The following is a 25286-nucleotide window of genomic DNA, read 5'->3' on the forward strand; positions in this document are numbered from 1 at the left end:
TGTAAAGGTATAATGTGTCTTTTTCTTTTTCGTAGGCTTTTATGTGCATATTCTTTCTAGCCAGGTTTTACCTACGTAAACTAAGTTGTTTTGCAGCTCTGGTTGTGTGAAATCTCATTCACAAGCTTCAGGGCTTTTTTTCTGTTGACAAACTGCAACTCTGTGTTGCTCTCTGGGAGACTCAGATAGCTATTTCTGCCTTATAAGGCTTCGTCGGTGAGCCACACCCACTTCTCAGATATTCCCCCTGTAAAGGTATAATGTGTCTTTTTCTTTTTCGTAGGCTTTTATGTGCATATTCTTTCTAGCCAGGTTTTACCTACGTAAACTAAGTTGTTTTGCAGCTCTGGTTGTGTGAAATCTCATTCACAAGCTTCAGGGCTTTTTTTCTGTTGACAAACTGCAACTCTGTGTTGCTCTCTGGGAGACTCAGATAGCTATTTCTGCCTTATAAGGCTTCGTCGGTGAGCCACACCCACTTCTCAGATATTCCCCCTGTAAAGGTATAATGTGTCTTTTTCTTTTTCGTAGGCTTTTATGTGCATATTCTTTCTAGCCAGGTTTTACCTACGTAAACTAAGTTGTTTTGCAGCTCTGGTTGTGTGAAATCTCATTCACAAGCTTCAGGGCTTTTTTTCTGTTGACAAACTGCAACTCTGTGTTGCTCTCTGGGAGACTCAGATAGCTATTTCTGCCTTATAAGGCTTCGTCGGTGAGCCACACCCACTTCTCAGATATTCCCCCTGTAAAGGTATAATGTGTCTTTTTCTTTTTCGTAGGCTTTTATGTGCATATTCTTTCTAGCCAGGTTTTACCTACGTAAACTAAGTTGTTTTGCAGCTCTGGTTGTGTGAAATCTCATTCACAAGCTTCAGGGCTTTTTTTCTGTTGACAAACTGCAACTCTGTGTTGCTCTCTGGGAGACTCAGATAGCTATTTCTGCCTTATAAGGCTTCGTCGGTGAGCCACACCCACTTCTCAGATATTCCCCCTGTAAAGGTATAATGTGTCTTTTTCTTTTTCGTAGGCTTTTATGTGCATATTCTTTCTAGCCAGGTTTTACCTACGTAAACTAAGTTGTTTTGCAGCTCTGGTTGTGTGAAATCTCATTCACAAGCTTCAGGGCTTTTTTTCTGTTGACAAACTGCAACTCTGTGTTGCTCTCTGGGAGACTCAGATAGCTATTTCTGCCTTATAAGGCTTCGTCGGTGAGCCACACCCACTTCTCAGATATTCCCCCTGTAAAGGTATAATGTGTCTTTTTCTTTTTCGTAGGCTTTTATGTGCATATTCTTTCTAGCCAGGTTTTACCTACGTAAACTAAGTTGTTTTGCAGCTCTGGTTGTGTGAAATCTCATTCACAAGCTTCAGGGCTTTTTTTCTGTTGACAAACTGCAACTCTGTGTTGCTCTCTGGGAGACTCAGATAGCTATTTCTGCCTTATAAGGCTTCGTCGGTGAGCCACACCCACTTCTCAGATATTCCCCCTGTAAAGGTTGACACATTATACCTTTACAGGGGGAATATCTGAGAAGTGGGTGTGGCTCACCGACGAAGCCTTATAAGGCAGAAATAGCTATCTGAGTCTCCCAGAGAGCAACACAGAGTTGCAGTTTGTCAACAGAAAAAAAGCCCTGAAGCTTGTGAATGAGATTTCACACAACCAGAGCTGCAAAACAACTTAGTTTACGTAGGTAAAACCTGGCTAGAAAGAATATGCACATAAAAGCCTACGAAAAAGAAAAAGACACATTATACCTTTACAGGGGGAATATCTGAGAAGTGGGTGTGGCTCACCGACGAAGCCTTATAAGGCAGAAATAGCTATCTGAGTCTCCCAGAGAGCAACACAGAGTTGCAGTTTGTCAACAGAAAAAAAGCCCTGAAGCTTGTGAATGAGATTTCACACAACCAGAGCTGCAAAACAACTTAGTTTACGTAGGTAAAACCTGGCTAGAAAGAATATGCACATAAAAGCCTACGAAAAAGAAAAAGACACATTATACCTTTACAGGGGGAATATCTGAGAAGTGGGTGTGGCTCACCGACGAAGCCTTATAAGGCAGAAATAGCTATCTGAGTCTCCCAGAGAGCAACACAGAGTTGCAGTTTGTCAACAGAAAAAAAGCCCTGAAGCTTGTGAATGAGATTTCACACAACCAGAGCTGCAAAACAACTTAGTTTACGTAGGTAAAACCTGGCTAGAAAGAATATGCACATAAAAGCCTACGAAAAAGAAAAAGACACATTATACCTTTACAGGGGGAATATCTGAGAAGTGGGTGTGGCTCACCGACGAAGCCTTATAAGGCAGAAATAGCTATCTGAGTCTCCCAGAGAGCAACACAGAGTTGCAGTTTGTCAACAGAAAAAAAAAAGCCCTGAAGCTTGTGAATGAGATTTCACACAACCAGAGCTGCAAAACAACTTAGTTTACGTAGGTAAAACCTGGCTAGAAAGAATATGCACATAAAAGCCTACGAAAAAGAAAAAGACACATTATACCTTTACAGGGGGAATATCTGAGAAGTGGGTGTGGCTCACCGACGAAGCCTTATAAGGCAGAAATAGCTATCTGAGTCTCCCAGAGAGCAACACAGAGTTGCAGTTTGTCAACAGAAAAAAAGCCCTGAAGCTTGTGAATGAGATTTCACACAACCAGAGCTGCAAAACAACTTAGTTTACGTAGGTAAAACCTGGCTAGAAAGAATATGCACATAAAAGCCTACGAAAAAGAAAAAGACACATTATACCTTTACAGGGGGAATATCTGAGAAGTGGGTGTGGCTCACCGACGAAGCCTTATAAGGCAGAAATAGCTATCTGAGTCTCCCAGAGAGCAACACAGAGTTGCAGTTTGTCAACAGAAAAAAAGCCCTGAAGCTTGTGAATGAGATTTCACACAACCAGAGCTGCAAAACAACTTAGTTTACGTAGGTAAAACCTGGCTAGAAAGAATATGCACATAAAAGCCTACGAAAAAGAAAAAGACACATTATACCTTTACAGGGGGAATATCTGAGAAGTGGGTGTGGCTCACCGACGAAGCCTTATAAGGCAGAAATAGCTATCTGAGTCTCCCAGAGAGCAACACAGAGTTGCAGTTTGTCAACAGAAAAAAAGCCCTGAAGCTTGTGAATGAGATTTCACACAACCAGAGCTGCAAAACAACTTAGTTTACGTAGGTAAAACCTGGCTAGAAAGAATATGCACATAAAAGCCTACGAAAAAGAAAAAGACACATTATACCTTTACAGGGGGAATATCTGAGAAGTGGGTGTGGCTCACCGACGAAGCCTTATAAGGCAGAAATAGCTATCTGAGTCTCCCAGAGAGCAACACAGAGTTGCAGTTTGTCAACAGAAAAAAAGCCCTGAAGCTTGTGAATGAGATTTCACACAACCAGAGCTGCAAAACAACTTAGTTTACGTAGGTAAAACCTGGCTAGAAAGAATATGCACATAAAAGCCTACGAAAAAGAAAAAGACACATTATACCTTTACAGGGGGAATATCTGAGAAGTGGGTGTGGCTCACCGACGAAGCCTTATAAGGCAGAAATAGCTATCTGAGTCTCCCAGAGAGCAACACAGAGTTGCAGTTTGTCAACAGAAAAAAAAAAGCCCTGAAGCTTGTGAATGAGATTTCACACAACCAGAGCTGCAAAACAACTTAGTTTACGTAGGTAAAACCTGGCTAGAAAGAATATGCACATAAAAGCCTACGAAAAAGAAAAAGACACATTATACCTTTACAGGGGGAATATCTGAGAAGTGGGTGTGGCTCACCGACGAAGCCTTATAAGGCAGAAATAGCTATCTGAGTCTCCCAGAGAGCAACACAGAGTTGCAGTTTGTCAACAGAAAAAAAGCCCTGAAGCTTGTGAATGAGATTTCACACAACCAGAGCTGCAAAACAACTTAGTTTACGTAGGTAAAACCTGGCTAGAAAGAATATGCACATAAAAGCCTACGAAAAAGAAAAAGACACATTATACCTTTACAGGGGGAATATCTGAGAAGTGGGTGTGGCTCACCGACGAAGCCTTATAAGGCAGAAATAGCTATCTGAGTCTCCCAGAGAGCAACACAGAGTTGCAGTTTGTCAACAGAAAAAAAGCCCTGAAGCTTGTGAATGAGATTTCACACAACCAGAGCTGCAAAACAACTTAGTTTACGTAGGTAAAACCTGGCTAGAAAGAATATGCACATAAAAGCCTACGAAAAAGAAAAAGACACATTATACCTTTACAGGGGGAATATCTGAGAAGTGGGTGTGGCTCACCGACGAAGCCTTATAAGGCAGAAATAGCTATCTGAGTCTCCCAGAGAGCAACACAGAGTTGCAGTTTGTCAACAGAAAAAAAGCCCTGAAGCTTGTGAATGAGATTTCACACAACCAGAGCTGCAAAACAACTTAGTTTACGTAGGTAAAACCTGGCTAGAAAGAATATGCACATAAAAGCCTACGAAAAAGAAAAAGACATATATATATATATATATATATATATATATATATATATATATATATATATATATATATATATATATAAGTGCAACGTTTCGACGAAGTCTCATTCGTCATCTTCAGGCTGGTGTTTTCGGCTTCGTGCTTCTAGGAGCAATGTGTGTGATCGCAGACTCCTAGAAGCACGAAGCCGAAAACACCAGCCTGAAGATGACGAATGAGACTTCGTCAAAACGTTGCCAAGACACCTCCAATTTTACGCGGGAGAAAACCCGAATAACCAAAGACCTACATACAAACACCCGCGAAAACCTCAGAAAACATATAAGCTTCAAATCATTCTTGACCTATGAATGAGAAGCAGATGAAGGCCATTCATTTTTAGTGGAGAGACCAGTTGACATCTAAGCATTAGAAATATAGTAAATCAGTCTTGTCTCAGTCAATTTAGCTCTTCCTTCCAATACAGAGCGTAACCTAGGCAAAACAACCTTCTCCATAAAGGGTATTCTGAGAGAGGTATTAGAGGTGTCTCAATCCAATGCTTCACCTTATTTAACTGAGCAAAATAGGACACCTGGAGGCTTCCAAGTGTGATTCAATGTGCTCATTGTTATCATCCTTTAAAGTCTAAGAAACGAAAGGTGGATTAGATTTGGGGTTCTTTTTCAGTTATGGAAGTATGTAAAGAACCCTATGAGAAACTGGCTGCTGGGATGCAATGAATACTAAAAGTTTGAATTTCTTATGTCTTACAACTTACCCAAACCATGCAAACTTTCGGGCACACCCATCTGGTGAGGGCCATGAAAAACCTTTGCTGCCTTCCATAGAATTGCAAAGCTGAGTTTCAACTTCACAGAAGTCACCCAGGTCTGCTGTACTGCAACTTACTATTTCATATTTTATTCTTCAAACATTGTAATTCACATCTAAGAGCCTCAATTTGAAACTGGCCTTTTATCACAGAATTTAGACATTTAGGAAAGTAGTGAATTGGTTGCCTGAGGTCTCTGCCCCACTTTCAGTGAACTTTTTCTAAATAATACTATAGGAATACTAACATATAAGCATTAATCGATGTTGAATCCGTTTGTCTACATCAGGGGTCGGCAACCTTAAACACTCAAAGAGCCACAAAGGTCCTAACTGGAAGCTGCCCGTTCAATTCTGGAGCCGACCGGAAGTCTGGTTCCCTCACCATAGTGTCTCCTCCTAGTGCGGCATTCTTTTTCCTCTACCAGTCCTAACTGAAAGCCCTATCAATTGTGGAGCTGACCGTAAAACCCACCCTTTGCCATAGAATCTCCTCCTGGCAAGCCCTGCTTTCCACCCCACCCGACTGGAAGCTCCTCTCAAAATTGTTGTGCCGACCAGCAACAGGGAGCCGCAGCAAAGGGATGAAAGAGCCACATGCGGCTCCAGGTCCTGGTCTACATCATCACCATGGTATTTGGGTTTAGGACACAATATTCAGGAAAATATTATGTATACTGAGTTTAGAGGTTTGTTTGTATATGTGTGAAGAGCTTTCTCCAGCTAGACTAAAAAGAACAACAAAACATACACTTAATACTTATGTATGAAGAACTCAGCCTTACCTCCTTCCCTGGTGGCCCTCTTTCTCCTGGATCTCCTCTCTCACCCTTCAGTCCTCTCCGGCGGTCAGGGACAGGCAGTAGCTGATCTGAGCTGCCGTCATAAGCACCAGTGATCTCTCGGAGCAGGGAAATCTATGAGGAAGCAAAGAAGAATCACTGAACACAGTCTAAAATGCAAACATTTATAAACTAATATTCCTTAAACTTATTTAAAAATGAGAGAGAATGATGGCACCAACCTAATTCAACTTCCATTATGGCACTGAGGAAATTTGGCTCAGACATAAACAAGACTCCCATGCTTTACTTTAAACTGTATATAAGTTACGTTGAGTGGGATGCGGTGACTCAGTGGCTAAGATGCTGAGCTTGTCGATCGAAAGGTCGGTAGTTCAGTAGTTTGAATCCCTAGTGCCACATAACGGGGTGAGCTCCCATTACTTGTCCCAGCTTCTGCCAAACTAGCAGTTCGAAAGCACGTAAAAAATGCAAAGTAGAAAAATAGGGTCCACCTTTGGTGGGAAGGTAACAGCGTTTCGTGTGCCTTTGCCATTTAGTCATGCCGACCACATGACCACGGAGACGTCTTTGGACAGTGCTGGCTCTTCAGCTTTGAAACGGAGATGAGCACCGCCCCTAGAGTCAAGAATGACTAGCACATATGTGCAAGGGGACCTTTACCTTTAAGTTACGTTAGTTTGGTTATCAGAATTCTAAAACAACTTGTTCAAGTGGTCACACAAGCACCAAAAAATAAATAATTAAAACTATTTCCTGAGACAGAATGTTCCACAATTTAGAAGCTAATGCTAAAAGGTTTGCTTTCTTGGGTCTACCATCCTTATGACTAACTGTAATGAGACATCAAACAGATCCTCCAAGGTCCATCTAATGACTCAGATAATTTCAGAGAAGATAGTTCTTTTTAATATATACATATATGACCTGAGGCTGGAAGCACTTATCTCTTTCAAGATGTTCACTTACAGAGCCAGCTAGGAGTTCTGAGGGAGGGACAGTGATATGTACAGTACAGAGATAAGATGGAGGATAGAAACTGAATTCCTACCTTAATACCATGTGCTTCTAGGGCGCGTTCAACATTCTAGACAAACAGAAATGGGGAACCATGAGCAATAAAATAAAATAAAACAAAAATAGACTATTGGAAATAAACATCAAACATAATGGAATAAGATGATAGTTGCCTGATGTAGGCTAGGATCCTTCCTTGTACTCATTCCAAATTTAACAGATCACTTAATGTCATGCCCATGTATGTGAACTGCTTCTTGAGAAAGAAAACTCCTGATTAGTGAGTTTTCACAGCTCTGTTACTCCAACATTTTATTCAATAATTTCCCTATCTTATAAAATTGTTCACTCTTCTCAATTAAAACTTTCACAGGGACAACTGGTCTATGACTGTAGTAAAATTGATTGATTGATTGATAAACTTTTACAGGGGTAAATTATCCTTCCTAGGCTTTCAAGATGAAATGATGAAATAATACTTTTGCTCACTCACTGATGCTGTCCCAGGTTCGCCTCGTGGCCCAGGTTCACCATTTCTCCCCTGAAAGAAAATTAAAATTAAAAAAAATAGAATGAAAGTAGTCCAAATGACAAGGTGTACATCTGGATTTTGCCATACAATATACACTTCAGAAGCAAAATCCAATCAGAGTTAAAAGACAGAAGAAAAGCAGATGTTTCTCCGGATTAGAAACAGAGATTAAGCTCCAAGAGGCAAGGACACCATCCAAAGTGTTTTAGGAAATCTTGCACAGCATCCTGTCACTCCTTTTTATTAATGACAGGGGTGAAGTAAATTATTTGACTAATTTCTTATGGAAAGTTTCAGTATGCTATGACTGTTATAGCAATTTCCAAATTAATCATTGAGTTACACTCCAGAATCATTGTCTTCCAGGGTCTTTTTCATCATAGTGATAAAACAGATCAGAAACCAGCCACTGGAATGCACAATTGAGAGGTCTCTGGCATACTGTATGAGTTACTAATATATGGATTGCTACGTTGGATGATAACTTGGGGAGCTTTCCAAATGCATGGTACACCTGGCATAAACTGCAGATGATCCATATCAGTGGCCATTGATCTGCTAATAGTTGTGCCATACAATATTACCTGATTCTACTGTGCTTTAGGGTCTATCAAACCTCACTGAAGATCTCATTGTTAAATAACTAAAAGAAAGAAGAGATGGGCTCAGTGAAAAGTCATATTCATATTCAATAAAATGGGATTCCTATTGGACCAAATTTTGTGTCATGAAAGCCTTCATAATGAGTTTCAAACCTCTAGAAATAATTGATTTTGAATTATTAAATTCCTGGGGAAAAATGCCCACCTGATCTCCTTTGAATCCAGGTTCTCCTCTTTCTCCCTAAAACAGAACAGGATGAGAAGTCACTGGGCAGAGAATTACAAAGAAATTCAGTTCTGCTCTAGAAGATATTAAAGTCTGAGAAAGACCTCCTAGTTATTGTAGATCAATATCTCTGCTTAATGTGGATGCTAAAATATTCAAGTTTTCCAGGAAGCCACAGAAAATACCATATATTGTACATTCTCTAATGAGTCCATCCATGCATAAGCCAACCCTCAAATTTTAACCAAAATACCATGAAAAAATGCCCCACCCATGGATAAGCCAACCCTCAAGTGTTTTTGTCACTATATTCTGAAAAACTTCATTTGTTTTAATATTTTGCATCAATAAATAATCTTTTCAAGAACAGATTCCATTTTAAATTTTCACAATTGGCTTACTCACGGTAGCATGCTTTTCATAATATTTTGGTTTGGCTTATCCATGAGTGTATATGGGTGCTTTTAAAAAGTATTCCTTTTTATGTATATTTATGAATAAGCTGAATCCAATTTGGGGGTTTATTTTGGGAGCTAAAATTCTCAGTTTATCTGAAAGTATATATGGTAATACCATCTATAATTCAATCTAGATTTATAAAAAATAGGTACGTATTAGGGTTGGAAATGTGGTCCAATCTACGAGATGCTTGCATAGCTGCCTATATATTTTTTGACCTGGCTGCTAATTTGCATTTATGGTGATGTTATTGTTTTATGTTTTTATCTCTTATTTGCTGAGATCAAGATGAACAGTCTTATCAATTGAAATAAATAATAAATACCTGTCAATATTTTTTTTGTAATTTCTATTGTAAGTATTGCAACAAAAAAATTGAAGTAAATTGTTTTAATTTTGATGAATGTTAAACAGATTTTGATATAGTCCAGACTGAATTTATGAGGTGCATTCTATGAAGATATGGGTTACCATCATGCAAATGGTTTTATCTCTAATCTTCTGAAGTTATACCATGATGCCCAAGAAGAATGCCTCTGGTCTTGTCCAATTATAATCTTGTTCATTTTCAAATTACTATATACATCAATGTAATTTTGGGAAGAACTATTATATTAAATGATCTCAATGTGATGTTGACCAATATTTCCAAAAAATGAAAATTATTATCTCCCAAATAACATGAAGCATGTCAAAGAATTTTACAGAACTGGGGAAAAAATTACTCTCCTAATTTTAACTAATGGTTAACTAGGATATGTGTTTACTATTTTTGCAAAATGTTTGTGTTCTAAAATGATAATGTAATGCAATATATTGCTGTCAATCTAGATTTGATAAACTGAACAGATGAATAAACTTTATATTGTTATCTTTAGTTATTGTATGGATCTTTTTTCTGATAATTTTTGAAACATTTATTTTAATCACTATAATATGTCTAGATTTTCTTTTTTTCACTATAATCCCTATTTATCTTTTTACTCTATTGGTGAGGTAATGTTTTTTGTATTTTTTTAAAAAAATATTTTACCATTAAAATGAAGTAGAATGAAACATCCTGCTCTAGAGGAAAGATACTTTGGATGCCTGATCTAGATGCAAAGTTATTTATGTCCCAGATTCCAATATCAGGTGAATTGTGAAAGATAGGATAACATAATTCATTACTATAAGTGGAAGGCTGATATAGCTTACGTATAATATGCTTCCTTCACATACCATCTGCTTCTACTCATAGATTCTGGGATGAAAAAAGCCATAGAAAGACACACATATATATTGTGTTGTTCCCAAAACAATAACTATACCCTTCATGTGTGGGCTTGAAACTACATTTTTTAAAAAAATTCTGCAAAGTTATACAGAGAATTCAGCTGCCATTGAGACAGAAGTGAGAACTGCAGTGCCATCTGACTTTTTTTTTTTTTACAATTCTACTGATGTGATACAATGTGTAGTAGATTTTTGCTTACCTTGTGGCCAGATATTCCAGGGAGGCCGGGCAAACTCTGAAAATAGCAAAATGTACTATTAGAGAACTAGAAAGAGACATTTACTGTATCCTATTGACACCAACCAACATGTTCCCTAAACAGCCACTAAGAAAGGATAGAAAACTCAAGATAATAGCAAACCACATGGGCAATACCAAAACATTTAGAATAAACATTCTTTATGAGCATTTCAGATAAATTCTTTGGCAAAGCCAAAGCATAATTCACCAATTATTCTTTCAAACTGATTTCTAGAAATTTAAATTCTTCCTGATTAATGCAATGCATATTTATTTACTATCAATTCTCACAAAAATTATTTTATTAATTACAAATGGTTCTCTTGAAAAGATGATCTAAGATTTTGACTGACTCCCATAATGATATTTTTTTTTTGTATAGAATTATTTTTATACCAAGTCAACAGGAACTGATCATGAAGAGAAGGGATGGGATTATAATCTATTTAAATGGCATCATATTAGCTGCAAACTTGATAAATTATATTGCTGACTGTAAAATATATTGTATTCATCACCATCTTCACTGGTAATTCCCAATTAATTAGTCTGATTGAAAGTTTTTGAAAATATTGGGGAGATCTTTGATCAAAGATCAAACGATCTTTGTTCCCAAATCCAGCTTGTTGGCCTATTGCCACTTTTTCTAAATAAATAAATAAATAAATAAATAAATAAATAAATATTGATACAGTATAAACATTCATCATGTTCTTATGTGATAAGCTTGCAGAACACTTCAAAGGTAACTTCTTCTAGCAGATTAGTGATATTGAGAGTGTAGAAAATTGCTCTGCTTAAAAAAACTAATTCAGCATATAAAAAGGTTTGAAAAACTCTAAATGAAAATATAAGTTTATTCAATATACTAATTACTGATTATATAAGCAATATTTTAATATGTTGTCCTTAACTATATAACTATGATTCTGAACATAAATGTTTAAATGCATATTTAAAAGGTTTATGTACCGTATGTTTTTCTTTACTTATATATATATATGTGCATGTACATGCAAATTATCCTGCTCCAAAGTTTTTTTCTTTCTTTCTGTTGTTTCAGCTTCTCTCATTGGCTTTTCAATTTCAGTTCTACCCATGTTTCCCCGAAAATAAGACCCTGTCTTATATTTTTTTAAACCCCAAAATAAGCGCTTGGCCTTATTTTCAGGGAGATCTTATTATTTTGGGGCGCATGGAGCAAGATGGGCCTCTTCTTTCCGTCTTATTTCCAGCTCTGCGTTTAAATATTTTTGGGAAGGGCTTATTTTCAGGGGGAGGCTTATTTTAGCACACGTGCTCAAAAGCCCTATTGGGCTTATTATCAGGGGATGTCTTATTTTCAGGGAAACAGGGTATGTTTTTCTTTTCTTTTTGCATATGCACACATGTGCACATGAACATGCACACATGTTCCCCATAATGAATTTCAGCCTTTATCCATCTTCATGCTAGTTTCTGCTGAGGCTTAATGTTCATATCCTATTGTAATTTATCATTTCCTATTGTAGATTCTGCAGGAGGAGGAAATTACCTGGCCTGGTGGACCAACTTGTCCAGGCACGCCAGGAACACCTGATGGTCCTGGAGGCCCTGGGGGCCCACTGGTTCCTCTCTCTCCTTTAACACCCTCAGGACCCTGTCAAAAAAAAAAAGACAAATACAGTTAGATATCGTTTGTAGGGAGCTTTCCTGCGGTCTTTTTAAAACTGGCAACAGCTTTGTAGAATTTGAGCCAAGGATCTTATCCAACCTTGTTTTCTGAAGTGCCTTTTAACAGGAGACATCAAGGACTTTGTTGTAAATTCTTCTCTGCAGAGAACTTCTGGGCTCTAATAACTTGCTAGCAATCTCCCCCGCCCCCATGTTTCTAAATACTATCCGTTTTCCTTTTCTTGGTAGCCTACATACTTATGACTTTATAAAGCCCTTTACTTTAAATCTAATTCTCTTTTTCTAAAATGTTTGCATAAAGGTAAAACAATTTAAAGACCAGGCAAGTTGACCAGAGATTTTCTTAACCTTAAACTTTTCTTTACCTTAAACTTTACCCATGTGCCAATTCTCACAGCTTGGGAAGGGGTAAGCTGTGAGAATTGAAGGGGTGAAGATAAATCTCTCCTTTCTCACGACTTACATGGGGCTATTCTGAATTATATCAGAATCTAGCATGATTCTTTGCATGCATAGCATTTTCTGTGTTTTACCTCCATATGTTTTACTTTGAAACAATTTACTCTCATACTTGGCAGGATCGCTGTGATCTGGAATGCTGATTACCTTACTTTTTCAGGCAGATAACCCTGGCAGTGCCTTTACTTAAAAAAAAATAGAATAAAGGTAAAAACAAACTTGCGAAGAAAACTCATTGTTATGGAAAAGTACTTACTTCTTTGCCAGGTGTTCCAGATTCACCTTTCTCCCCCTAAACACATTTAAAAAAAATCAGAACTCTATTTGTATGCATTCTGGAGTTTTCTTATAAATAGTAAAGTTTTCTTGGATCCTAACATCCATCACATTGAATTTTACCACCATCCAAAAAGGATAGTCACCTAACCCTATAGGGCATGGGTGTCAAACTCGTGACATTGCAATGTCACATCATCACGTGACATAATGTGACTTTTTTCCCCTTCGCTAAACTGGGGTGAGGGTGGCCAGCACGTGATGCATCTGGCCCGTGGGCTGTGAGTTTGACACCCCTGCTATATATGGCCCTAAAAGGAATATGCTGAGAGGACTTTTCTGTTACACTCCTCTACTGAGATGGAAATCAATAAAATGGACTACTTTCTGGATACTGCTGAGGGCCAAAATGGCCTACCGTAGATGTGTGCTGAGCCAATTCCTTATTGTATCATTGCCTAACAAAACTATGGCCCTAAAAGGAATGACTCTTATCTTCTAATGACCACTTATGAAGTGAAGAAATCAACAATGATCTGCTATTCAACTTAAGCTATGACAGAGAGCAAAATTAGGTCTCTTTTAGATTTGCTGGTTCTTGGCTCGCAAAAGAATCATTCTCCTATGTCTCTAGACAGGTACTTAAGCTAATTCCTTGGCCTGCTCAACACTTACAAAAATATTTATTTTTTATTATTTATTTTTAGGAAAGGGCAACAAAGACTGAATATGCCAAGTGTGAAATGCTGGCTCAGTGTTGGAAGGAAAATGGAGTGAGACAAGGAATGAAATTGAGACTGGCATCTCTAAAGAATATTCCTACTTTCTTTTTGGGTGGTGGTGGAATTAAAAGCAATTTTCCTAAGAAAGGCTTATTTGGATTGGTATGTAGCTCTCAGAAAAACAAGGAATAGAGCTGGTGCCTCTGATGGCATTTTCTAAATTTATACATAGCCCAAAACTGTTATTGAAATAGGGAGGAGAAACAGGGACCCTTCTTAAGAAATTTGGTTCTAATTTCTAGTTAAGAGATAGAAGTTTAGTTGAAATGCTGGAAGTATGTAAGAGGAAATTACCTTTCTCCCATCTTCTCCTGGGATCCCATCTTCTCCCTGGAAAGTAAACATCTTGTTCACATTTGTATTCCAGATTAGTTTAGAAGCATATGCTATGATACTCTTACTATTAGACGAACGAAAGAAAACAGCACATTTTATTCTCTTTGCTTTCTTCCCACCCCAATACAGGCTTTGCCTGTCAGACCTGAAGCCCCACTTCTAGCAGGTCAGAGGGATCAGACCCCACACTCACATTCTTCCCATTCAGCCCAGGTTTGCCATCTTCACCAGATTTGCCCTGGAAAAAAATGTAGGAGATCAGCCAGCTAAGACAGCTCTCACCAGCTTGACTGCAACAAGCATAAGGATCCTGCATAAGGCTCAAGGAACACACAGGATGGATGAATCCATACAGAATATATGACTTTGTTGCAACCAATAGTTAGTGAAGTAAACTCAAGTGAAGTGAAATTCAGTTAGATTCTTGTTAACAAGACATCTTCATCGGGTTTTGTCTTTCCCCAAAACTCTCATCCAGCAGCTGTTCCATTGGACCACATCAAAGAGTGGGACAGAAAACAGAATTATTTTACTGGTCTGGTTGACAGTGCAGTCATTCTGGACTTCTCCTCCTTGGAATTTGTTGCATTCTAGATGACAAGACAACTATAAATTTCCATGTGGCTAATTATCCACAGACATTATAAAATCTATATAGTATTAATAATTGGTGCCAGAGTTTTTATTTTTCTCCCTCCTTATCCCACATTTTCTCTGTGTGTGGGTGTGTGTATGTTGCATCCTGTTAAATTATAAGCCTAAATTGATAGATGGGAATTCAATTGCCAAGATCACCACACGAATCCAGAATTGAATAGAATTTAATTACCAATCACTTTAGCCCAAGATCACTCTCTATTAACTAATTTTGCTCCAGTTGTCAACCTAAATATTTTTTTAAATTTAAAAAGCAGAAATGGAAAACTGAACTAATATATATCTTAAGTTTTTACATTTTATGGCTGAGGTATACAGTACTACCGGTATATACAGTTGTGAGTTAGTCAACTGAGAAGTCAATTTGCCTTCATTTGTAGTCAACTGAGTATTGATTCACTAGAACTGTGCAATTTACCCACTAGCAGAGGCCAGCTGTGGTGATTAGTGCAGACATGACCGCCCACTTAACAAATGTTCCTACTGGAAAATATGCATATTAGCTTTCAGCCCCATATGTTGCATACGGGCAGTGGATGCACATCAGTCTTTTAACCATTTCACTTACAGGCAGTCCTGGAGATCCTGGTGGGCCAATTGCTCCAGGAGGACCTTGCTCTCCACGATGACCTTGCAAGCCCTATTTTTTAAAAAACAAAAAAACAAAAACAAAAACAGACAGTTGTGGATATGCAGAATAGAATATGAAAAAGCTCCCTAATATGAGAAAGAATGCTAATTAAGCTCTATGCAGATTATCCAGAAATCAATTAAACGTGAGGAAAATAGCCGCTTATCTTATTTAGGCTTGTCAGAGGTCAGTGGTTTCTTTATACTTACATCTCGACCAGGGTCACCCTGCTTTCCTGGATCACCCTAAGAAAATAAAGCAATGATGCAATCAGAAGTCAGGGATTGAACTGTGCCTTGTGCTCATGTCATTCTCTTTTACCTGCAGTTCCCCAAAATATTTGTTTAAATATATTTGCTAAATTTGTGCACCTCACTCACCAATCCAACCCAACGCACCTCACATTGTGGTCCAGTGTGCTATATGAACCCAGTTTCAATCTCCTAAATGAGGTTATTAAACTTCCTTTTTTCTAGGTGACAAATAGTGACAAATGGCTATAGTGATGATCCCATAAAATTTACATAACATTTGTACAGTAGTATCCAAGCTTCAACACATCAAAAATATCATTTCTTTATATTGTTCTGCTTAATAATGCCATGAAAATAAAACTTGCATATATAAAATCAATTAATATGCTCCAGTAAAGACCAATGATAATTAACTTTTATATTTTGGAACTAACAAGATGATCCTCAGTGTGACTCCCTTATTGTGAGCATTGGTATCAGTACAAAATGTTCAAAATATTCCTTTGGACTTAGCAGCAGCTTCCCATAAACAGCTGACTTTGCTAAGAGTAATGCAGCATCATTGTGGCTTAACAACTGTTAAATCTAAGAGCTGCAGTCCTGATATACCTGAAGGCATCAAGTATCAGACTTACTCTTTGGCCTAAAGGACCTATTTGTCCAGGTTTTCCATCCAAGCCATTCCGACCATCCAGGCCTGGAGGACCTCGATCACCCTGAGGAAAAATTTAAATGAATAAATGAATGAGAAAACAACCATGGCAACAAGTAAGAGCTGTGGGAATTAATGAAATTACTGCTCATGAGACCATGGACATCGACCGTTCAATAATTTTGACAAAATCCACTTTTATCTGCAATAATGGAGGCTACTTTGTTTTTCTTTTTAAAAAGAAAAAAAAACACTAAGGTTCTCTCTAAATTCTGTATGAAATATCAGATCTTGTAGGTTTATAAAAATATTTGGTGGGCTATTAGGGATTTCACCAGTGTCTTTTCTTTCATAATATCTTCTAATGAATGATAAAATCAAAACTCTTACCTTCTCTCCTACTGGGCCTCGATCTCCAGGGTCACCCTGAAAAATGAGACAGTTGACAGACCATCTAATTAAAAAATGATTATGCAGACTGGGTCCTCTGTTATTCAATAATCCCAGAGGAAGCAACAGCATTACATTTCCTTCTGAAGCATATAAAAAAGGGGGAAAAAAAGACTTACACGAACTCCAGGGACCCCTCTGGCACCTTCAATTCCCTGGAAGAGAGGGGATAAAGATGTCTCTGCAATTCTCTTATGAGAAAGGAATGGTTGATACTAGTTCCCTGGATTGTAGACTTACAAGCCTTCCCAAAACCTCTTACCATCTCCCCTTACTACTGTTTATACTACAAAGGACTTGGTCAAGCCGTAATTTCATCTCGTGCTCTTCATATTTCATTCTCTCACTGCATTAAGAGTGTATTGATAGTTACCAGCATATCACATTTCCTAATTAGTGAATTCTTTTCTGTGAATTTCAGAAGCAGAGGGCTTACTCTGTCTATTTGAGTTTGAAGCCTGATTATGATTATTCTCAATTACAAGAAATTCTTTCAATACCAGAGAAGATTATCAGTTTCAAAAGCTTACCTCCATCTCAAATCCTGGAGTGATGCTAGAAAGGGGGAAGGATTAAAAGTGCCAATTCCTTCCCTCCATGTTTAACTGCATGACTAGAATAGCTGAAGCAGGCACCATATTTCCTTCTTTAAAGATGCAGCGTGGCAGCTGGAACCTACCCGTTCTCCTGGCAGGCCAGGTAAACCAACTTCTCCTTTTGTTCCTTTCATGCCATCCTCTCCAGGGTCTCCTGGCTCCCCCTAAAATGGAAAAAGACAACTAGCACACAAGTAGTTTTATTTTTTTTTATAAACTAAATCACAGAAACTAATTTTAAGGTATCCAAAGAATCCCAGTTTCTTTGAGGCCCAAACTAGATATGACATTAAATGCATTTTTACACAAATGGGCAAATTTTATTAAATTCCTTCAGCAGGTGAAGAAAAATACCTAACAAGTATCACAAATTAAGCAGGAGTGCAAAGAAAGAATTAAAATATTATTTTAAAATGCTCAAACTATTTAGATTCAGAAAACTGGTATATAAAGTGAGTTATTATAGGAATACATAAAAATGTCCAGATTGAGAAATGAGTAATATTTTCTCAGAATAGTATACAGGATATGCTGGAAAGATCACTCCACACTGGGATATTTCCCTCCCATTTGCTGTAAGGTAGGGATCCGATAGCTGCAACCCATTATGTCTCGCCCACCACGCATGTGTGCGCAGCCCCCTGCATGCGCCCTGCCCCCACACATGCACGTGCGTCCCAACTGCATGCACACGTGGCCCAACTGCATGTGCCCCACCCCCAATGCATGCGCAGCAGAGACCTGAAGACCAGCTGGCCAGTGGGAGGCACATGCGCGGTGGAGCTGAACTGGGGCAATGGCAGAGGGGAAAACTGATGTGTTTTCTCTTTTCTGTAAGAATTCTGCAAAGTACTGAATGGGCTGGAAAAATACCTAATTATGTTGTGAAGCTAGGATGAATGATGTACCGTAATAAAACTGAATGAAAGTTATCTGATCTTGTGGAGTTGATCACTGCATACAGGGAAGCAAAGATAAATGAAACAATTGAAAAGAATTTGAGAAATAGTGAAATGGTAGATTAGTATGATTATGCATGAAAGTAGGAATCTATGGCTGGTAGCAGCTACATATACTCAAATGAATAGTGTGTACGGAAAGAACTTTGGATTAATTTTGGAAAAAATTATGCAGAGTTCTGAATAAATATGATTTAGGGAAATATATACCATATTGAATGAGTGACACAAATGCATGGATATGAATGAGATGAAAGAGTATAGAAAAGTAAAAGGAACCAGAGACAAGGAACTACCGTAGCTTAGAAAAAGGTTGCTTTCAAATATGTTCTCAAGTCTATTATTGGCAAATGAATGACTATAAATCTAAAAGCATGACTGATCTCATTCTTTATGATGGAAGACCAGGAGAATCAGTGAAGGGAATGGTGATGAGACTTTCTGAATGTGGGGTTGGCCATCTTTTGGTATGTAAAAAGTGGATCTTAGGAAAAATGTGTAAAGAAAGAAATGAAGGAAACAAAGGAATGTAGATTGATTGCAAGAAGAGGAAAGAGAAGTCCTCTAGGAAAATAATTTAATCTCTCATACAGAATATATTGGTAGTGAATGAAGCAAAAGAAGATCTGGAAGCTGCTTGCAACAGAATACAAAGAATTATATTACAGAGACACACAGATGTACATGGATTTATATTAATGGAACAACCGATGCTTGGTAGAAAAATGAGGTGACAAGGTTATTGATGAGAAAGAATACACGCCAGAAAATGATTACTGCCAGAAATTATGATAAGAGAAAAATGACTTTTCTTCTTCTTGATACACTTTATTGTCTTTTAATTCTTTTATTTACAAGTTGCCTAGCATTGCTAGGAGTTGATCAACTTGAACTTAAAATAATAAATGAATACATAAAAATATGTATATTTTTGCAAAGAATATAATCAAAATGACAAGGAATGGTTAACATTAAAAATAATTAAAATGCATGAAAATTTTGTTGGAAATGTATTTTTTATATGTGGGCAAAGACGAGTAATTATGAAGTCTCAAAAATTGTAATGAGGTTTTATCCTAAAAGTAATTTAGGATAAAATTGAAGTAGAATAATGCAGGAAGGATATTAGAGAGATTTGCATAAGAATGATAACTATACCCAGAAGAAAGGAACTGAGATGCTATAAACATTCATATTTGAGATAGATACCATGCAAAATAAATAATAAATGCCATGAGAATATTGAAAAATGATGATATAATTGGAGAAAGATTAAAATATGGATTTTTTTGCTTCTGGAGTAGCTGTGTGATTTGTTTAATCTATATATGAAGTCTGGATCTTTGCCTGATGATTGGAAGAATGCCATTATTCTTCCCTTATACAAAAGAAAAGTAGCAGAGTAAATACACAAACCACATGGGAATTAATTGATCAAGTGTGCTGTCTGGGAAGGCATATGGTAGAATTCTGATCTAAAATGTATGAAGGAACAACATTTCAAAAGTGCAGTGCAGCTTTTGTTGACAGTGCTGATCATATTTTTGCTCTTTAGCAAATCACTGAGAAATGTAAAAACATAAACGGTTTGTTTATTGGAAGTGATTAAGAACGGCATATTATAGAAAGGGAAAGATATTCCCAAGTATGAGAATAAATAGAATGCTTAGCAAATCAATCAATATTGAGCCCAGATTAAGACCATAATGCCTTGTTTAATATATTTATAGACAAATGTATGAGAAATGCTTGAAGCAACGTTATAAGTCTGTTGTTAGAGATGTAAATGTACACTTAATTATGTACAGAGATAAGACTGTTCTGTAGTGAACCTAGATAATTTGAAGCAAATAATAGGTCCTTAAAATGTAGTAACAAGTGAAGCAGGAAAAATGGTACCAATAAACCTATAGGACAATCTAGTTGCTCCATGTTTCATTCTATTCTGTTTTATTTGTTTTCTTCATATTCTATTTTATTTTACTTCGCTGGCCAATTTTGCCTATTTTACTGCCCCCTGTACATAATTAAACAATCATGACACTCTAAGCAGCATAGCATTTAAGTCAAGCTACCCCAAAATAGAAGACATAATGGTGAAAAAGAAAAATTGTAACAAAACAAGTCCAGGCTCTACCTAAATCATCAAAGTTACTAAAAATGACAAACAAGACATGTCAAGAAAACAAATCCTATATAATTTATTTACAAATCAAAGTGAGGAGCGTGGATCTTAGAATTAATGTCACTAAGGACCAATATTGTTTTTGGCAAGGAAAATAGCATGACTAATTGCAAGCTATACATAGACGATGAGAAACTAGACAGAGTGGCTGAATCTGAATTCCCTCTTAGAATGTTTATTCAAGAAAAGCCAGTGGATGAAGACACTGTAAGATGTACAAAACTGATAGGAAGATAGTGAGGCAATTTGTAGGTTCTTGTGTGGAATGAAAGTGTATTGAAAGAAGCAAAAACAGCTGTGTATAAGACTGTGCTTCTGCTAATGCTATTATAGTCAGTTTTGAGATAGGATGAGTGGTCAGAATATGAATATTCATAGACTGGAATAGATCAGCCAATGGGGACTGTTTAGATAGACATGGTAACAGGTCAACCAATGGGGACTGTTTAGAAACTGAAACATAATATTTCAGTAATTTCAAGTAATAACCAAAAGCCAACATGGGTTTGTCAAAAACAGATCATGCCAGACTAATCTTATTGCATTCTTTGACAAAGTGACAAAATTAGTGGACCAGAGGAATGCTGTCGATATAATTTACTTGGACTTCAGTAAAGCATTTGATAAAGTAGACCATAACCTACTACTAGATAAAGTAGAAAAATGTGGGTTAGACAGAATCACCACTTTTAATGCACTTTGGTGCTCTCTTTTTAGTTCAGATGCCCTATCATCTCCATCCAAGGAGGAGAAAGTTAGAACAGTTTAGTTTTCCTGAAAGTTAGAGCAATTAATAAGTGGAACAACTTGCCTGCAGAAATTGTGAAGGCTCCAACACTGGAAATTTTTAAGAAGAAGTTGGATAACCATTTGTCTGAAGTGGTGTAGGGTTTCCTGCCTGGGCAGGGGGTTGGACTAGAAGACCTCCAAGGTCCCTTCCAACTATGTTATTCTATTCTATTCTATTCTATTCTATTCTATTCTATTCTATTCTATTCTATTCTATTCTATTCTATTCTATTCTATTCTATTCTATTCTATTCTATTCTATTCTATTTTATTCTATTTTGTTTGTATGGGGCCATAAGAGACAGTTTGGAGTCTGGGTGTGGCTTAAACTTGCTGAATTGTATATAAGAGTTGGTTTGACCTCTGTACAATATATTAGCCTCTCTATCTCTCTACTCTGTAATGACTTGCTTCTGTGTTCCTGATTTTGTATGCTGAATTCTGCTGATTTTGTATGCTGAATTCTGCTGTATGGTATTGTATATAAAGATGTTTCTTATGTAGTTGAATCCTGCAGAATTATTTAATTGTGTCTGATTGTGTGTGCTGCCACAAACTCTGACAGAGTGCTTGGTCAGGAGAATTGTAAAAGTAAATTCAGTGTTGTAGGAATTGCTTACTTAACAACTGGTAAAATAAGATGAAATACAATCCACATTGGGATTTTATAGCAGGATTACCTTTTCACCTTTTTGCCCTCCTTCTCCAGGTCCCACACCAACCTGTAGACCAGAAATGAAACAGTACATCAGGCATATGCAGAATCAAGGTTTAAAACAACACATTGGAAACAAAAATATGGCACTCACAGTTTGGCCTGGAGGACCCGGCTCTCCCTGCAGAGAAAAGAGGACAAGAAAGCAGCAATGATTAAAATAAGAAGAGGGAATTTTATAGTGCTTGTAATATGTTTCTTTTTTCCTTATGGATGGCATTATACACATTTAATAAATTGAAAGATAGCTAGTTCTTATTTGGTGTCCAAAAATCACTGGAGACATTCCTCAAATATCTTTTTTCTGCAATCTGTAGTGATTGCCCAGGTATTTGCAATTCAGACATAGTAAACCAAGTACAGGAACCCAAGAGAAGGCACAGAAAAAGAACAACATGGATGGAGTGGAGAAACACTGCTATGTCTACCACTACTTCCTCCTCTATGACTTCTGGGTCAGCTGTTGCCTCACAGAAGTAGGTGCTACAGAGCCCTTGGAATAGCAATAGCAATAGCACTTAGACTTATATAAACTTCACACTGCTTTTTACAGCCCTCTCTAAGCAGTTTACAGAGTCAGCCTATTGTCCCCAACAATCTGGGTCCTCAGAAGGAATGGAAAGCTGAGGCAACCTGGAGCCTGGTGGGATTCGAACTGCCAAATTGCAGCCAGCAGTCAGCAGAAGTAGCCTGCAGTACTGCACTCTAACCACTGCACCACCACGGTTCTTGGAATCTAAGCCAGTAATTGTTGCCGGTCACACACTACCTTTTGTTTTCCTCCACATTTTGTGTGAACTAGAATAAGCATATACTATACCTAAGCTACAAAAATCTGGATGACTATTACATATCTGCAGAGAAATTGCTTTTTTCTACAATGGTAGAGAAGAAGTAGGTGTGTGACCATATGTTTTCCTCTTTCATGCTCTCAACTCCTGCACTCTGGATGGGTACTTGGAGCCTGGGGTTTCTCAGCAGGGGGTGGGCCTCTGAGAGATATGCTTTGAGGTCCATAAAACTTTACTTTGCCCAACAGAAATGAATTCCTGCCCTTGTATTTCATGTTTTCAAGGATGGATGCAGAGGGGCTTTGTGCTTTTGAGCGAAGCATCTTCTCAATTTGCAGAGGTCTATTCTTTATACCTCTTTAAATATCATTATTATCAAACTGTCCTTTCTTGCCTAGGAATCACTTGCTCCCAACTTGTAGCTTCAGTCCTTGCAACCTGGTTAAGAGGAAAACAGACACTACCTTCAAGAATAGGCTGGTTCTATATTTGTGGTCAGTTTCAATATATAGCAACCTGGAAACCAAATAGTAGATATAGACTGGGAAGAACAAACTTGAGTAAGAAAAAGGTTCATTGAAAGTGGCATGGTGACTTACGGGACTCCCTCGATCACCCTTTGACCCTGATGGTCCAGGGCTGCCCTGTAAAAGAAAAGAACATTTTTGTAAACTGGACAATGTTCAGCAGTCAAACTCTGCAATGACACTTGAAAATGGGAATGAGCTCTTACGTTTCTCCCATCTTCACCTGGGTCTCCCTGGTCTCCCTTCTCACCAGGAAGGCCTCTAATGCCTGGCGGACCCTGTGAAATAAAAAATAGAAATGAAGAACCTATAGAATCAGATAATTTCATACATGGAGACATCTTTTTTGGAATTGGCTAGTCAAGGATGGGGCTTGAAAAAATAATGCTAGAAAATAATCGAACTTTATACAAGATTGTGGGACTAGTAGATTATAATAAACTTTCAGTCTATATAGGAGAAGAAGAAGCAGAGCCATGTGGTGGAGTTAAGAGAGTAATCCATCTGGCATCATTGCATTGCCACATACAATCCAAGTTCACACACACACTCCAAATTCTATTAACTCTTATGTAGTACCAATTTAGTATTGACTGTGAGTTGACTGAATTCCTGTGTATAGGCTTGAGCAATAAATCTTTTTCGAACGGCAACTTAAGGTATGGCCCTGATACTTTGCACCTGACAGTCTACAGCAGGGGTGAGTTCTAATTTTTTTTACTACCGGTTCTGTGGGTGTGGTTTATTTTGTGGGCGTGGCTTGATGGTCTTGTGACTGGGTAGGCGTGGTCAACTCAATGTCACTCACGTCAAGGGGAGTCATAGTTTTTTGACCACGCCCCTTGTTTCTTCCTCTCAGGTCCACTTTCGACTCAGTCGGCCTGAGAGAAACATCTCTAGCAGATCTGGCTTTCAGCCATTGTCTGTTCGATTATCTCAGAGTCACTGTGAGTTTTTTGACTAAACAATTCTTTAGGATTTAGCAGAGGTACTGGTCTACCAGGCTTTTAACTGCTTGCAGAGCGTATCGGTCTACTCATTTGTTTTTGGAGCGTTCTGGTCTACCTATTTGTTTTTTGAGTACACCGGTATACCCATTTGTTTTTGGAGCGCACTAGTCTACCACCACACTGCCTTTTACCGCTGATCAGCTGTAGGGCGACCCTTTGAAGCGCACTGGCAAGAGTTTAAACAGTTTTTTGCCGCTCTGCCACCACAGAGAGGATCGGAAACTGCTTTCAGGTAGCTTGGCCTTAATTGCCAATCTACCACCACCGAGTGGTTTACAAGGAGCGGATCGGTTCTAGCCTATCAGTTGGGAGGCTTCTTGGCTTCTCAATTTAAAGCTACGGTGTCTTGCTTTTTTTTTTCTCTCTCTCTTCTTTGTCAAGTGAACCCTGATTTTTTCCTTCTAGCTGATCAGCTGGGACTCGGGAGGCAGCAAATAGATTGAGGGCAGAGCCAGGCAGAGGTGGTATTTAATGATTCTCCGAACTACTCAAAATTTCCACTATCGGTTTGCAAGAACTGGGGAGAACTGGTAGCAACCCACCACTGGTCTACAGGTTTAGCCCCTGTGAGCAATGTCAATCCATACTATTGATGCAAACAAGTCTTGCACACTGCTGATACCAGCACCCTTTCAAGCTAGATGCAGACAAAAACTTTAGAGGAGGAAAGCATTCTTTAGTTTCTGACTCAGACTCAGGCTCAAGCAACAACAAAAAAAAGTCATTTACTTTACTGCCAAACTGAAAAGTTGGCAGTTTAATACATAAAATATTAAGTTTGATATTTGAACTCATAAACTCAGATACATAATCAGTTCAAAAATATCATTTCCAAATAGCCTCCAAAGGCAGCCCCATACACTGAAGCAATGCAATGCTATCCAACCTCTGGGAATTTACCACACTGCTTATACTTCCTTTTCTCATTTTAACAGAAACTCTTGGGTTGTGCTTGTGTAATACTTACCCGTGGACCTTTCTCTCCAGGTTTCCCAGATAGGCCTGGCTCACCCTATGGAAAAAAGAAAATGCAGTAAATAAAATAAAATAAAATAAAATAAATAGTAGCATCAGAGTGGATAATAAATAAGTTGAGACAATTACTT

The 25286-nt window shown here is 37.9% G+C and overlaps 1 protein-coding gene across 1 annotated transcript in view; it reads right to left on the reverse strand.

The window, feature by feature from the left end:
• COL7A1 (collagen type VII alpha 1 chain) overlaps nt 1-25286 on the reverse strand; it is a 71403-nt gene that overhangs the window by 40088 nt on the left and 6029 nt on the right. Inside the window, exons 10-29 of the mRNA XM_070934364.1 lie at nt 25148-25192; nt 23377-23448; nt 23243-23287; nt 21947-21973; nt 21818-21859; nt 17288-17368; nt 16728-16763; nt 16549-16584; nt 16142-16222; nt 15462-15497; nt 15190-15261; nt 14158-14202; nt 13923-13958; nt 12827-12862; nt 11972-12076; nt 10397-10432; nt 8442-8477; nt 7596-7643; nt 7137-7172; nt 6068-6199 (exon numbers count right to left, since the gene is read on the reverse strand). Coding sequence (XP_070790465.1) covers nt 6068-6199; nt 7137-7172; nt 7596-7643; nt 8442-8477; nt 10397-10432; nt 11972-12076; nt 12827-12862; nt 13923-13958; nt 14158-14202; nt 15190-15261; nt 15462-15497; nt 16142-16222; nt 16549-16584; nt 16728-16763; nt 17288-17368; nt 21818-21859; nt 21947-21973; nt 23243-23287; nt 23377-23448; nt 25148-25192 — 1083 coding nt within the window. The remainder of the gene's footprint in view (nt 1-6067; nt 6200-7136; nt 7173-7595; nt 7644-8441; nt 8478-10396; nt 10433-11971; nt 12077-12826; nt 12863-13922; nt 13959-14157; nt 14203-15189; nt 15262-15461; nt 15498-16141; nt 16223-16548; nt 16585-16727; nt 16764-17287; nt 17369-21817; nt 21860-21946; nt 21974-23242; nt 23288-23376; nt 23449-25147; nt 25193-25286) is intronic.

This window comes from Pituophis catenifer, unplaced genomic scaffold (assembly GCF_029215685.1).
Source record: "Pituophis catenifer annectens isolate HBS135680 unplaced genomic scaffold, rPitCat1.0.hap2 SCAF_2, whole genome shotgun sequence".
Lineage (NCBI taxonomy): Eukaryota > Metazoa > Chordata > Lepidosauria > Squamata > Colubridae > Pituophis > Pituophis catenifer.